This window comes from Babylonia areolata, chromosome 22, assembly GCF_041734735.1.
Source record: "Babylonia areolata isolate BAREFJ2019XMU chromosome 22, ASM4173473v1, whole genome shotgun sequence".
NCBI classification, from domain to species: domain Eukaryota; kingdom Metazoa; phylum Mollusca; class Gastropoda; order Neogastropoda; family Buccinidae; genus Babylonia; species Babylonia areolata.
The window spans coordinates 43,970,296-43,983,681 of record NC_134897.1 but is presented as its reverse complement, the minus strand read 5'-3'; the positions used below and the strand labels follow the sequence as shown (position 1 = coordinate 43,983,681).

General features: G+C 48.1%; 1 protein-coding gene across 1 annotated transcript in view; it reads left to right on the top strand.

Moving 5' to 3' along the window:
- Positions 1-251: 251 nt before the first annotated feature.
- Positions 252-13,386, top strand: part of LOC143297137 (zwei Ig domain protein zig-8-like) — a 44,326-nt gene continuing 31,191 nt past the window's right edge. Inside the window, exon 1 of the mRNA XM_076609313.1 lies at positions 252-348. Within this exon, the coding sequence (XP_076465428.1) occupies positions 252-348 (97 nt within the window). The remainder of the gene's footprint in view (positions 349-13,386) is intronic.

Genomic DNA, 13,386 nt, shown 5'->3' with positions numbered 1-13,386 from the left:
GAATTATACTGAGCCCACCGATTCATCTTCGACCCACACAGACCGACAACCAGCAAAATCCTGGATTCGATTTGTGTGCATGTGTGGTTTATGACGTTTCTCAAACGACACATGCGGTGACTTTTCGGACTGTGGGTCAACTGGTAGTTTGGGGGGTAACGTGCTTTATCCAATGTATCTCTGCTGTCCTGGGCAGTGGAACGATGGCGATGACGACTGAGGTTAGTAGCAACCTGGACATGATGTGAAGGATGCTGCACACCTGTGAGAAGATGCTGGTGCTGCTGGTGCCTTTGGTTCTGATGCAAGCTGGCGCTGTACTGGATTCTTCGCCTTCCTACTTCTTCGGTTCGTGCGTCTGCCTCTCTTTCTCTCCCCTTTTCCCTCTGTTTCTGTCTGTCTGCCTCTCTTTCTCTCCCCTTTTCCCTCTGTTTCTGTCTGTCTGCCTCTCTGTCTCTCCCCTTTTTCCCTCTGTTTCTGTCTGTCTGTCCCTCTTTCTCTCCCCTTTTTCCCTCTGTTTCTGTCTGTCTGCCTCTCTTTCTCTCCCCTTTTCCCTCTGTTTCTGCCTGTCTGTCTCTCTTTCTCTCCCCTTTTTCCCTCTGTTTCTGTCTGTCTGCCTCTCTTTCTCTCCCCTTTTTCCCTCTGTTTCTGTCTGTCTGTCCCTCTTTCTCTCCCCTTTTCCCTCTGTTTCTGTCTGTCTGTCCCTCTTTCTCTCCCCTTTTCCCTCTGTTTCTGTCTGTCTGTCCCTCTTTCTCTCCCCTTTTTCCCTCTGTTTCTGTCTGTCTGCCTCTCTGTCTCTCCCCTTTTCCCTCTGTTTCTGTCTGTCTGCCTCTCTTTCTCTCCCCTTTTCCCTCTGTTTCTGTCTGTCTGCCTCTCTTTCTCTCCCCTTTTCCCTCTGTTTCTGTCTGTCTGTCTCTCTTTCTCTCCCCTTTTCCCTCTGTTTCTGTCTGTCTGCCTCTCTTTCTCTCCCCTTTTCCCTCTGTTTCTGTCTGTCTGCCTCTCTTTCTCTCCCCTTTTCCCTCTGTTTCTGTCTGTCTGCCTCTCTTTCTCTCCCCTTTTCCCTCTGTTTCTGTCTGTCTGCCTCTCTTTCTCTCCCCTTTTCCCTCTGTTTCTGTCTGTCTGCCTCTCTTTCTCTCCCCTTTTTCCCTCTGTTTCTGTCTGTCTGTCTCTCTTTGTCTATATACATCTCTCTCTCTCTCTCTCTCTCTCTCTCTCTCTCTCTCTCCACACACACACACATATATATATATATGTGTGTGTGTGTGTGTGTGTGTGTGTGTGGTTGTTGTTGTTGTTGTTGTGTTTGTTGTCGTTTTAGTAATACGAGTTTTTTTCATTTTAGTGTCTTTCTGCACGCGCGCGCGCTCACACACACACACACACACACACACACACACACACACACACACACACACACGACAAAAAAAAAAAGACAAAAAAAGACAAACACTCCCATGTTCCACAGACGGGTCATATCCATGATCATCGTAAGTCCCAGGTCAGATGAATGAAGATGCATTGTATTGTGTTTTATTGTATTGTGCTGTCTTGTATTGTGTTGTATTGTATTGTATAGTAGTGTATTGCATGGCATCGCGTAGCGTCACATCGCATCATATCTTATTGTATTGTATTATAACGCACTGTCTTGCATCATTTCGGTCGATCAGTTTCACGCAGACCACATGCAAAAAAAACAACAAAACAAAAAAACAACAAAAAAACAAACTCCTCTAGAAAGCTTCAGTCGGCAACTCACAAAGACTCTTCTGCATGTAAAGCGCTGACACCCAGGTCCCCCTCTTGACTCATGTGTGTGTGTGTGTGTGTGTGTGTGTGTGTGACCCATTGTCATCGGGGAGACCAAAGCAGGCATGATCGTGAATAAGTCAGTGTCAACGTGTGAGCCTGGTTGGCCAGCAGTGTCTAAACTCACCAGTGTGTGTGAGCAGGACATGAAACATGGTCCTCCTGCTGTTGTACAACCTACATGTAATGATTATGGAGTTAGCTGCTATGTGAAAGTAGGGAGATGAGTCGGTATGAGCGTAACAGAATCTGTCATGCATCTGCGTTACACAGACATGCTAACATGTGCACATAAGCTTGCGTAGTACGCACACACAGACGCACTCAGAAACACACACACAAACACACACACACACGCACACGCACACACACACACACGCGCGCGCGCACACATACACACATACATCGTGCATGTGTTCATTAAGTAAACATGCACACATTTACACACTCACACTCACTCACTAACTCTCTTTCTCTCTCTTTCTCTCTCTCTCTCTCTCTCTCACACACACACACACACACACACACACACACACACACACACACACACACACACACACACACACACACACACCACACACATTGTGTTGTGTTGTGTTGTGTTGTATGGCATGAAATGGCATGGCATGGCATGGCCGATCGTATCGTATTGTATTGTATCTTTCATATAATTCGTACTGTATTGGCGTCGGTCATTCCCTCAGGCACACCACTTACCGAAACAGGACTTTCGGTCGGCGACCGACAAAGACTCTTGTGCATAATCATAATGCGCTATCGCCCAGATTCCCCCTTAATCCGTGTCGGTGTGCCATTGTCAGTATGGGGACCAAAGCAGGCATGATCGTGAATAAGTAAGTGCAAATACGTGTGAGCCTGGATGATTTTCAGCACGGACGGGCATGTGATGATGGGCATGATGAGACTCGTTGTATGGGTGGGTTGGTGGGTGGCTGGGGTGAGTGGGTATGGGGCACGGACGCACGTTTGCATCACTGATGTACCTGCACTCACAGGCATGAAGTCACACGCACCCACACACGCACAAACACGGAATCATGCACGCACGTATGCTCACACACATACGCATACATTCACACACTCATACACATACACACACGCGTGCACACATTTGCACTCACACACACACACACACACACACACACACACACACACACACACACACACACACACACACGTTCACAGGGAAAGTGAAATGGAAAGTACAATGCGAAGGTGAGGAGAGACAGACAGACAGACAGACTGGCAGAAATAAGTCAACAACAACAACAACAACAACAACAAAAACCCTCCAAAGTGACAGACACACACATAAAACAACAACAACAACAACAAACAAACAAAAACGATGACAAAAAGCAAGCAAGACACCCAGTGAAAACCTTTACACCTGGACTCACTACCCCACACTCCCTAAACCCTCCCTCCTCTCTTCCTTCATTTCATGTATAAATACACATTTTGTCCTTTTGACAACGAACGGGAAATGAAAGTCAAAGTTTATAACCTGACACTAGTTCAACCAATTCAGTTTGTTTGAATAAAAGAAATATGTTTTCCTACATTTTTGTCTTTTTATAGGTTTTTGTTTTGTTGGTTGGTTTGTTCAGTCTTTGTCATCACATAATTAGGTGACAATGCATTGCTCATCGGCTGAGGCAAACGAGTTATGTAGTCAGAAAACGAGTTTCTGGCTGTGTCTGATTGGCACACAGTGTGCTCAGAATAATTAGCGTTCACTGCTACAAACACTAAGAGTCGACTTCGCGGTGATTTTGAATTGTGGACATTTTCAAATGAAATATTTTTTTTAAGCCATACATACGGGAGATTGAAGAGAGACAGACAAACAGACAGACAGACAAACAGACGGATAGCCTATGAAAGAGATAGATAGAGAGAGAGAGAGAGAGAGAGAGAGACAGAGACAGAGACAGAGACAGAGGAACAGACACAAGGAAAGGGAGAAACGGAACTGAATGAATTTGATGTGGATAGTGGTATGTAAAAATCATTGCTTTAAAAATGAATGTCCAGCCCTCTGGCCGAAGACAAGAAATCAGCACAATGCTCAGGGCATATTCCATAAACCAAAATCAGGATTTTTACCTGACAGGAAGAGAGAGAGAGAGGGGGGGATATAGGCACACACACACGCACACACACACACACACACACACACACACACACACACACACACAGAGCGAGCGAGTGAGATAGAGCGGAGGGTGGGGTGGGGTTCAGTGAAATTTTCACACACACACACACACACACACACACACACACACACACACACACACACACACACGCGCGCGCGCGCACGCACGCACGCTCGCACGCACAGAGCGAGAGAGACAGACAGACAGAAACACACACAGAGAGAGAGAGAGAGAGAGAGAGAGAGAGAGAGAGAGAGAGAATTTTGCTGAGAGTTAGTTGAACCCCTACCCTCTCTTGTCCATTCTGACCTCAGTGACTGGTAGTAGCAGCCCTGGTCACCGTCAGTACAATGCTTTGCTCATCGGCGACTCGAAAGGACCCCTTTTGCACATAATGCATGAGCGCTCAGTCAGACTCCCTTTTAACACCGCGGGGTCCACATGGACATTGGACTGGACCATGTATGTATGTACCATCCTGACAAAGAGACCAAACGTCGACAAGGTTATAAATGAATAAATGAGTGTGGGAGGAAATACGGGTGAGCTTGTAGGGTGGCTGTTTTATGAACATCGACATAAAGTAGTATAATGAAGTCCGTTTGTTTCGGTAGTTGGTGCAGCTGTAACGGATTTTAGCCCTTGCTTGCTTGCAAAACACACATACGTTCGCATGCTCGCATACAAGCAGTCTGTCTGTCCGTCTGTCTGTCTCTGTCTGTCTGTCTGTCTACCTCTCTCTCTCTTTCTCTGTTTCTCTTTTTATGTCTGTCTGTCTGTCTGTCTCCGCCTGTCTGTCTGTCTGTCTGTCTCTGTTTATCTTTTTTTTCTGTCTGCTGTCTGTCTGTTTCTTCCCACCTCTTGTCTCCTACGTATACACACAGCCGCACACACACACACACGCACACACATACACACACACACACACACACACACACACACACACACACACACGCACACACACACACACGCACACACACAAGCACGCACGCACACACACACACACACACACACACACACACACACACACACACACACACGCACACACACACACACGCACACACACACACACGCACACACACACAAGCACGCACGCACACACACACACACACACACACACACACACACACACACACACACACACACAGGGTCGCCTTTTCCCCTACTGTAATAAAGGCTAATGATCCTTACACAAATAGTGATAACAGTCTATTATGGCGGCTTGACTTACAATCGTCAAGAGTGTTGAATGTTTTCCAAGTCCGCTTGTTTGGCGAAAAAAAACAACAACAAGCAAACAAACAAACAAACAACAACAACAACAACAAAAACAACAAAAACAAGCAAACAAATAAACAAAACAAACAAACAAGCAAACAGCAACAACAACAAATAAACATTAACAAATAAACAGCCGCCTCGAAGGTTAGGCCACATTATTTTCTGGTTTCGGTCAAAGTTTTCTTATCGTCTCAAGGGAGAGGAAGATGGAAACACAATGATATACAAATGATGAGAGGGGGAAACATGGCGACGATGATAACGCAATGTCGGCACCCCTGAAACACATTACATGATGGAAAACATTGCATGATGAATATGGATCTGCCTAGTTTGCCCGAGTAAAAGGTTTTTGTTGATGCCATCGAGGGAGCAAAAGTTGCTGACTCTACCTTTTTTTTCTTTTTTCTTCTTTTTTTTGAGGGGGAGGGGGGGGGGGGGGGGCTGGGGGGTGTTTGTTTGTTTGTTTGTTTTTCTATCGTTTGTCTGTTTGTATCCGTGTTGCTGTTGCTGTCTGTTTCTTTATTCGCATATGTGGGGGAAACAGTTGTGTGCGGCAGTCACATTTACATAATCATGCTTGTTAGCGTATTTGCTAAGCACGTAACATGTGTGTGCGTATACTGAAAGAGGGAACAATAGAGAGAGAGAGAGAGAGAGAGAGAGAGAGAGAGAGAGAGAGAGAGAGAGAGGAAGACTGTGTGTGTGTGTGTGTGTGTGTGTGTGTGTGTGTGGCTCCTCTGTCTCTCCTCCTGTTATTACAGAATATTGTTGTTTGTTGCCGTTATTGTTTTGTTGTTGTTTAACTTTTTTTTCCTTACCAATTATGTGTCTGTCTCCATCTTGGGCTTGCATTTTTGTTTGTTTGTTGTTGTTTTTTTTTTTACAATAACTCCCCTCCCCCCCCCCCCTCTTCTCCCTCTGTCTGTCTATCTTTCTCCTCTTTCTGTCAGTTGCGTTCAACCAAACAAGAAGACACGGATTTCGTACCAGTCTATTTGTATGCATAGAATTTTACTGGATAAAAAGCTTACAGTGTTATTGTAAATTTTTATAAAATCTGCATCTCTGCTGCGATTTTTTTTTTGCATTCTGGAAGGAAAGTCTGACTGATTTGCGGCCGAGATAGCCGTAAGAAATACATGTCGGATTCTTCATGCTGATTGCTTTACGATGTGAACAGTTTTCCATCGTTCGCGATTCACGTTAAGCCACGTCATAAATATGATTCCATCTCTGTCATGTGACTTGATTTCGATCAGTAAGATTTTGTGTGTGTGTGTGTGTGTGTGCGTGTGCGTGTGCGTGTGCGTGTGCGTGTGCGTGTGCGTGTGCGTGTGTGTGTGTGTGTGTGTGTGTGTGTGTGTGTGTGTGTTTTGTAAACGTTTGTACGCTATGGAAAGAATAAACAAGAAAGTCGACTGATAGGATAAATATTGTATTTCTTTAGACCCGAGTTTGGGGATAAAGCCAGCGGAAACCTGGAGTTACATTGATAGCAATGCAGAAGCAGCAGGCTTACATTGCGGCAGAGATGTTGAACACGGTAAGACTGACTTGAAAACATGACATTCTGCTGCTCGAGTTGTCATCCGAAAAACAACCAACCAAACAACAACAACAACAACAACGACAGAAGAAGAAGATGAAACAACAAACCAACAATGGAGATCTGCTCCCACATCATTACAGTCTTGTAATCCCATTTCTGGCTTCCTATCTCGCAAAGGATAAAGCTACAGACAAAGCGTCGTCTGCAAGAAAATGCATCAACATAATTGCTTCATCGCATAATTAAAATCCTGCGACTTACTTCAACCACAGAACTCCATCTCACTCTCGCCAAGCAAAGGCCGATCTTTTCCACTGAGTAAGTAGTAGACAGTAATTATTAGGGAAAAAGCAAAACAAAAAAAACACAAACAAACAGAACCTTTGATTCAAGTCCCAACCGTATACGATAATTATATCGGAAGACTTGATTGCAACAAAGGCAATAGTGTGGGTATGTATCTGCTTCCCATCTCTGTGTCTGCCTTTTTATCTGCCCCCACTCTGCCTCCATGACCTTTAGTTCTGTGTGTATGAATACCACTTTGTTATCTTTCTTCTTTGTGTCTGTCCGTCTGCCTGTCTGTCTGTCTGTTCCTCCCTCTCTCTCTCTCCCTCCCTTTCTTCCTCACCCACACCTCTTTGTTATCTCTCTCTCTGTGTCTCTCTTTCTGTCTCTGTCTCCCCCCTCTCTGTCTCTCTCTCATCCAACCAACGTCTCCTCACTCCCTCCGCCCCCCCCCCTCTCTCTCATCCAACCAACTCTTTATTTCCGATCCCCACCTCTCTCTCTCCGCCTCTCTTTTTGTCTCTCAGTCTCTCTCTCTCTCTCTCTCTGTCCCTCTCTCTGCCACCCCCCGTCTCTCTCTGTTACTGTTTCTCTCCCACTCGCTCTCTCTTTTCCTCATCTCTCTGTCTTTTTTCTACTCATGTTCTTCTTTCATTTCTGTCGACCTCCCCCCACCCCCCCCCCCTTCTCTCTCTCTCTCTCTCTCTCTCTCTCTCTCTCTCTCTCTCTCTCTCTTTCTCCCTTTCTTCTAACTCCTACAGCTCTGTCTTTTGCCCTTCCTATATGTATGTCTCTGTCTTATTCTCTGCCCCATCCCTTCTCTCTGTTTCCGTGCCCCAGTCTTTATTTTTTCTTATGTTTCTGTTTATCTTTCTCTCTCTCTCTCTCTCTCTCTCTCTCTCTCTGTCTCTCTCTCTATCTCTCTCTCCGACCTCATCGAACTCCCATTAGGCAGTATGCTTCTCCCCTTCTCTATATTCATTTTTCTTTCGTTCTTTCTTTCTTTCTTTCATTTTCTAACCTAGGGACACCATGACCTCAATCACCGGCATTGCTTTTTTTTTTTTTTTCCGGTGTCGATTATTATCCGGGCGCCTCCAACAGGCGCCTGACACGGTGACATTTTGTGACAGACAGTTGGGTTGGTCAGCTGGTGCATTCGTATGGTATATCTTATCTATTTGTTTGTTTATTTGTTTTATTTTATTTATCTATCTGTCTGTTGTATTATATTACTCCTTTGTCACAACATATTTCTCCGTGTGAAATTCGGGCTGCTGTCCCCAGGGAGAGCACGTCGCTACACCGGTAACACCACCTTTTTTTTGCATTTTCTTCTACCTGCAGTTTTATCTATTTTCCTATGTGGACTTTTTTCTACATAATTTTGCCAGAGACAACCCTTTTGTTCCCGTGGGTTATTTTTCGTGCTCTAAGTGCATGCTGCACACGGGAACTCGGTTTATCGTCTCATCCGAATGACTAGCGTCCAGGCCACCACTCAAGGTCTAGTGGAGTGTGAGAAAATACTGGCGACTATGGGAATTCGAACCAGTACGCTCAGATTCTCTAGCTTCCTAGGCGGATGAGTTACCTCTTAGCCAACACTCCACATCTATACATATAGAAATCTGTCTATAATATATTTGTCTATTTATCTATATTTATTCATTTATTTTATTTATTTGATTGATTGGTAGCAGGCTGGCGTTAATGCTGAACTTGGCTGCGGATAAAGGGAGGGAGGTGTCTCTTGTCTCTTAACTAGAATTAATCACTTTTTTAAGGTATGCTTCATCATATTACTTAAGCTACCTGTTTATATCGAGCTTGTGATTGCACAAATAAATTTCCGTGTCGATTCATAAAGTGTGATTAATTGGTTGATTGGATTATTGATTGATTGACTGGTTGGTTGGTTGGAGCGATGAGGGATATATGGAGGGAAGGAGATGGAAAGAGAGAGAGAGAGAGAGAGAGAGAGAGAGAGAGAGAGAGAGAGAGAGAGAGAGAGAGAGAGCCTCTGTCCGCAAAAAAATACGGTTGTTTCGTGCAGGCTCATATCTATGAATTTCTGCCGCATCTTTAAAAAAAACAACTCTTATTTATTTTTGAAAAAACAAATGAAAAAAAACAACAACAACAACAACGACAAAACAAAAACAACAACAAAAAAAACAACCAACAACCCCCCCCCCCGCCCCCCAAAAAAACCCAACAAAAAACAAAAACCCAAAAAAACTACAACAACAAACCCCCACCCAAACAACAACAAAAAAAAAAACAAAAAAAAACCCAACCGTTTGTTCATTCGTCAGTTGGCCCATTCCTTCCTTCATTCATGCAATCATTCATTCACACGCGTCTCACTCGTTACTTCTGTGCTCTGCCCTTCTCTCTCTGTCTCTGTCTCTTGCTCTTTCTGTCTTTCTGTATTTATCCTCTCTACCTCTCTGTCTCTCACTGTTCCTTTGTCTCTCTCTGTGTCTGTTTGTTTCACCCTCTTTCTCCCCCTTTTCTCCCCCCACCCTTCTTTCTGTCTGTCTCTGTCTCTCTCTGTCTGTCTCTCTGTCTGTCTATCTCTCTTTCTCTGTCCATCCCTGCACTCCTTTCATACCCCTCTTTTCGACCTCATCAAAGTCTAATCAGGCGACAGGCATTTTTTTTTTCCATTTTATCCCCCCCACCTCCGCACCCCTCCACGAAAGGGAGAGAAATGCGCCAAGGACCATCACCCTAATCAACTGCACGACGATTTTCTTTCTGTTTCCGGTGTCGATGGTTATCCAGGCACCTCGGACATACATTATACACCTGTGTGTCGGGCTGACATCCCGTGATTGGTGTCTGCTGTGTCGATGGGCTGATGGTGCATGTGTACAATGGGGATTTGGGGGGTGGGGGTGGGGTATTTTTATTTATCTTTTTTTTTTTTTTTTTTTTTTACCAGAACACTTTACCTCTCTCCATACGAACGGCGAAGGGGACGACGTTAACAGTGTTTCACCCCAATTACCATCATCAAAATATTGCAAGCGGAAGGCTCTTATACTGAAGAGGTGAATGTTGACAAAGAATACCACAATTCTGACGACGGAAGCTAAAGGTTGGGTCATTCAGACACCCACTGGACATCCGAGGGGTCTTTGTATATGAGAAGAGAGGACTGGCCGTACTGAGTGAGTTAATGGAAATGAAACATTGTTGGGTAGCATAAATGCGAACTCAGCGTTAATGGGCAAGGGGGCGGGGAGGGTGGGGGGAAGGGGGCAGGAGAGGGGGAGGGAGCGAGGTAGAGGAAGCAGTGAGAGAGAGAGGGACAAATGAAAAAAAAGAGGAAAAGTAAGCAAGTAGAATGGATAAGAGAGTTTCTACATTAGCACTTGTTTGTCCCCTCTCTCTCTTTCAAACCTGCATGCTATTCAGCCAATTTGTCTGTATCTCTGTCTCCGACTTTATCTCTTTTTTTGTCTTTGTTTCTCTGTCTCTGTCACTGTGTGTCTGTCTCCGGCTCTCTGTCTCTCTCTTTTTCTGTCTATCTGTCTCTGTATCTGTCTCTGTCTCTGACTCTGTGTGTGTGTGTGTGTGTGTGTGTGTGTGTGTGTGTGTGTGTGTGTGTGTGTGTGTGTGTGTGTGTGTGCTCCACATCCGTACCACACTTTTCGACCTCATCAATTATTTACTCAGGCGACAGGCCCCCTTGTCTGAAAAAAAGGAGGAAGCTTTCTCCCTCGAAAGGGAGACAGACACGCCAAGGACCATCACCCTAATCGACTGCATGACGGTACCCTTTCCGGTTTCCGGTGTCGATTGTAATCCGGGCACCTCAGAGATACATTATACACCTGTGTGTCGGGCTGACATCCCGTGAACGGTATCTGCTGTGTCGGTGGGCTGGTGGTGCATGTGTACAATGGCGGTTTTTGTTGTTGCTGTTGTTGTTATTGTTGTTGTTGTTGTTGTTTTCAGAACACTTTAATGGAAAGCAGAAATGTGAACTCCGAATTGATGGGAACGGGGAGGGAAGGTGGAGAGGGGGACGGGGTAGAGAGGGAGGGTAGGGGGAGAGGAGACGGGGTAGAGAGGGAGGGATGGTGGAGAGGGGGACGGGGTAGAGAGGGGGGGTAGGAGGACAGGGGACGGGGTAGAGAGGGGGGGATGGTGGAGAGGGGACGGGGTAGAGAGGGAGGGGAGGTGGAGAGGGGACGGGGTAGAGAGGGAGGGTAGGTGGAGAGGGGACGGGGTAGAGAGGGAGGGATGGTGGAGAGGGGACGGGGTAGAGAGGGAGGGAAGGTGGAGAGGGGAAGGGGTAGAGAGGGAGGGAAGGTGGAGAGGGGACGGGGTAGAGAGGGAGGGATGGTGGAGAGGGGACGGGGTAGAGAGGGAGGGATGGTGGAGAGGGGAAGGTGGAGAGGGGACGGGGTAGAGAGGGAGGGAAGGTGGAGGTGGAGAGGGGACGGGGTAGAGAGGGAGGGTAGGTGGAGAGGGGACGGGGTAGAGAGGGAGGGAAGGTGGAGAGGGGACGGGGTAGAGAGGGAGGGTAGGTGGAGAGGGGACGGGGTAGAGAGGGAGGGATGGTGGAGAGGGGACGGGGTAGAGAGGGAGAGATGGTGGAGAGGGGAAGGGGTAGAGAGGGGGGGTAGGGGGAGAGGGGAGGGGGTAGAGAGGGAGGGTAGGGGGAGAGGGGACGGGGTAGAGAGGGAGGGGAGGTGGAGAGGGGACGGGGGTAGAGAGGGAGGGTAGGGGGAGAGGGGAGGGTAGGGGGAGAGAGGGGACGGGGTAGAGAGGGAGGGATGGTGGAGAGGGGACGGGGTAGAGAGGGAGGGTATGGGGAGAGGGGACGGGGTAGAGAGGGAGGGTAGGGGGAGAGGGGACGGGGTAGAGAGGGAGGGTAGGGGGAGAGGGGACGGGGTAGAGAGGGAGGGTAGGGGGTGTAGGGGACGGGGTAGAGAGGGAGAGATGGGGGAGAGGGAACGGGGGTAGAGAGGGAGGGTAGGGGGAGAGGGGACGGGGTAGAGAGGGAGGGTAGGGGGAGAGGGGACGGGGTAGAGAGGGAGAGATGGTGGAGAGGGGACGGGGTAGAGAGGGAGGGTAGGGGGAGAGGGGAGGGGGTAGAGAGGGAGGGTAGGGGGAGAGGGGAGGGGGTAGAGAGGGAGGGTAGGGGGAGTAGGGGACGGGGTAGAGAGGGAGGGTAAGGGGAGAGGGGACGGGGGTAGAGAGGGAGGGTAGGGGGAGAGGGGACGGGGTAGAGAGGGAGGGTAGGGGGAGAGGGGACGGGGTAGAGAGGGAGGGGAGGTGGAGAGGGGACGGGGTAGAGAGGGAGGGTTGGTGGAGAGGGGACGGGGTAGAGAGGGAGGGAAGGTGGAGAGGGGACGGGGTAGAGAGGGAGGGGTAGGGGGAGTAGGGGACGGGGTAGAGAGGGAGGGTAGGGGGAGAGGGGACGGGGTAGAGAGGGAGGGAAGGGGGAGTAGGGGACGGGGTAGAGAGGGAGAGATGGTGGAGAGGGAACGGGGTAGAGAGGGAGGGATGGTGGAGAGGGGACGGGGTAGAGAGGGAGGGTAGGGGGAGTAGGGGACGGGGTAAAGAGGGAGGGATGGTGGAGAGGGGACGGGGTAGAGAGGGAGGGATGGTGGAGAGGGAACGGGGTAGAGAGGGAGGGATGGTGGAGAGGGGACGGGGTAGAGAGGGAGGGTAGGGGGAGTAGGGGACGGGGTAGAGAGGGAGGGTAGGGAGAGAGAGTGGACGGGGTAGAGAGGGATAGTAGGGGGAGAGGGGACGGGGTAGAGAGGGATAGTAGGGGGAGAGGGGACGGGGTAGAGAGGGAGGGTAGGGGTAGTAGGAGAAGCAGTGTGTGTGTGTGTGTGTGAGAGAGAGAGAGAGAGAGAGAGAGATCGATCGATCGATCGATAATGGGAAGTGAGGAAAAAAAAGAGGAAAAGTAAGCGAGTGTTATGGATAAGAGAGTTTCTGCATCAGCACTTGTTTCTCCTCTCTCGTATTCAACCTTATGTCTGCCTGCCTGCTGTTCTGTCTGCTTGCCTGCATCTTTGTCTCTGACTTTCCCTCACTGTCTTTTTGTCTTTGTTTCTCTGTCTCTGTCACTGTGTCTCTCTGTCTCTACCTCTCTGTCTGTCTGTCTGTCTGTCTGTTTCTCCCTCCCGTCTTTTTCTCCCTCCCCCTTCTCTCTCTCTCTCTCTCTCTCTCTCTCTCTCTCTCTGTGCGCCTCTTTCACAGCCCTCTTTTCGACCTCATTAAAGTCTAATCAGGCGACAGGCA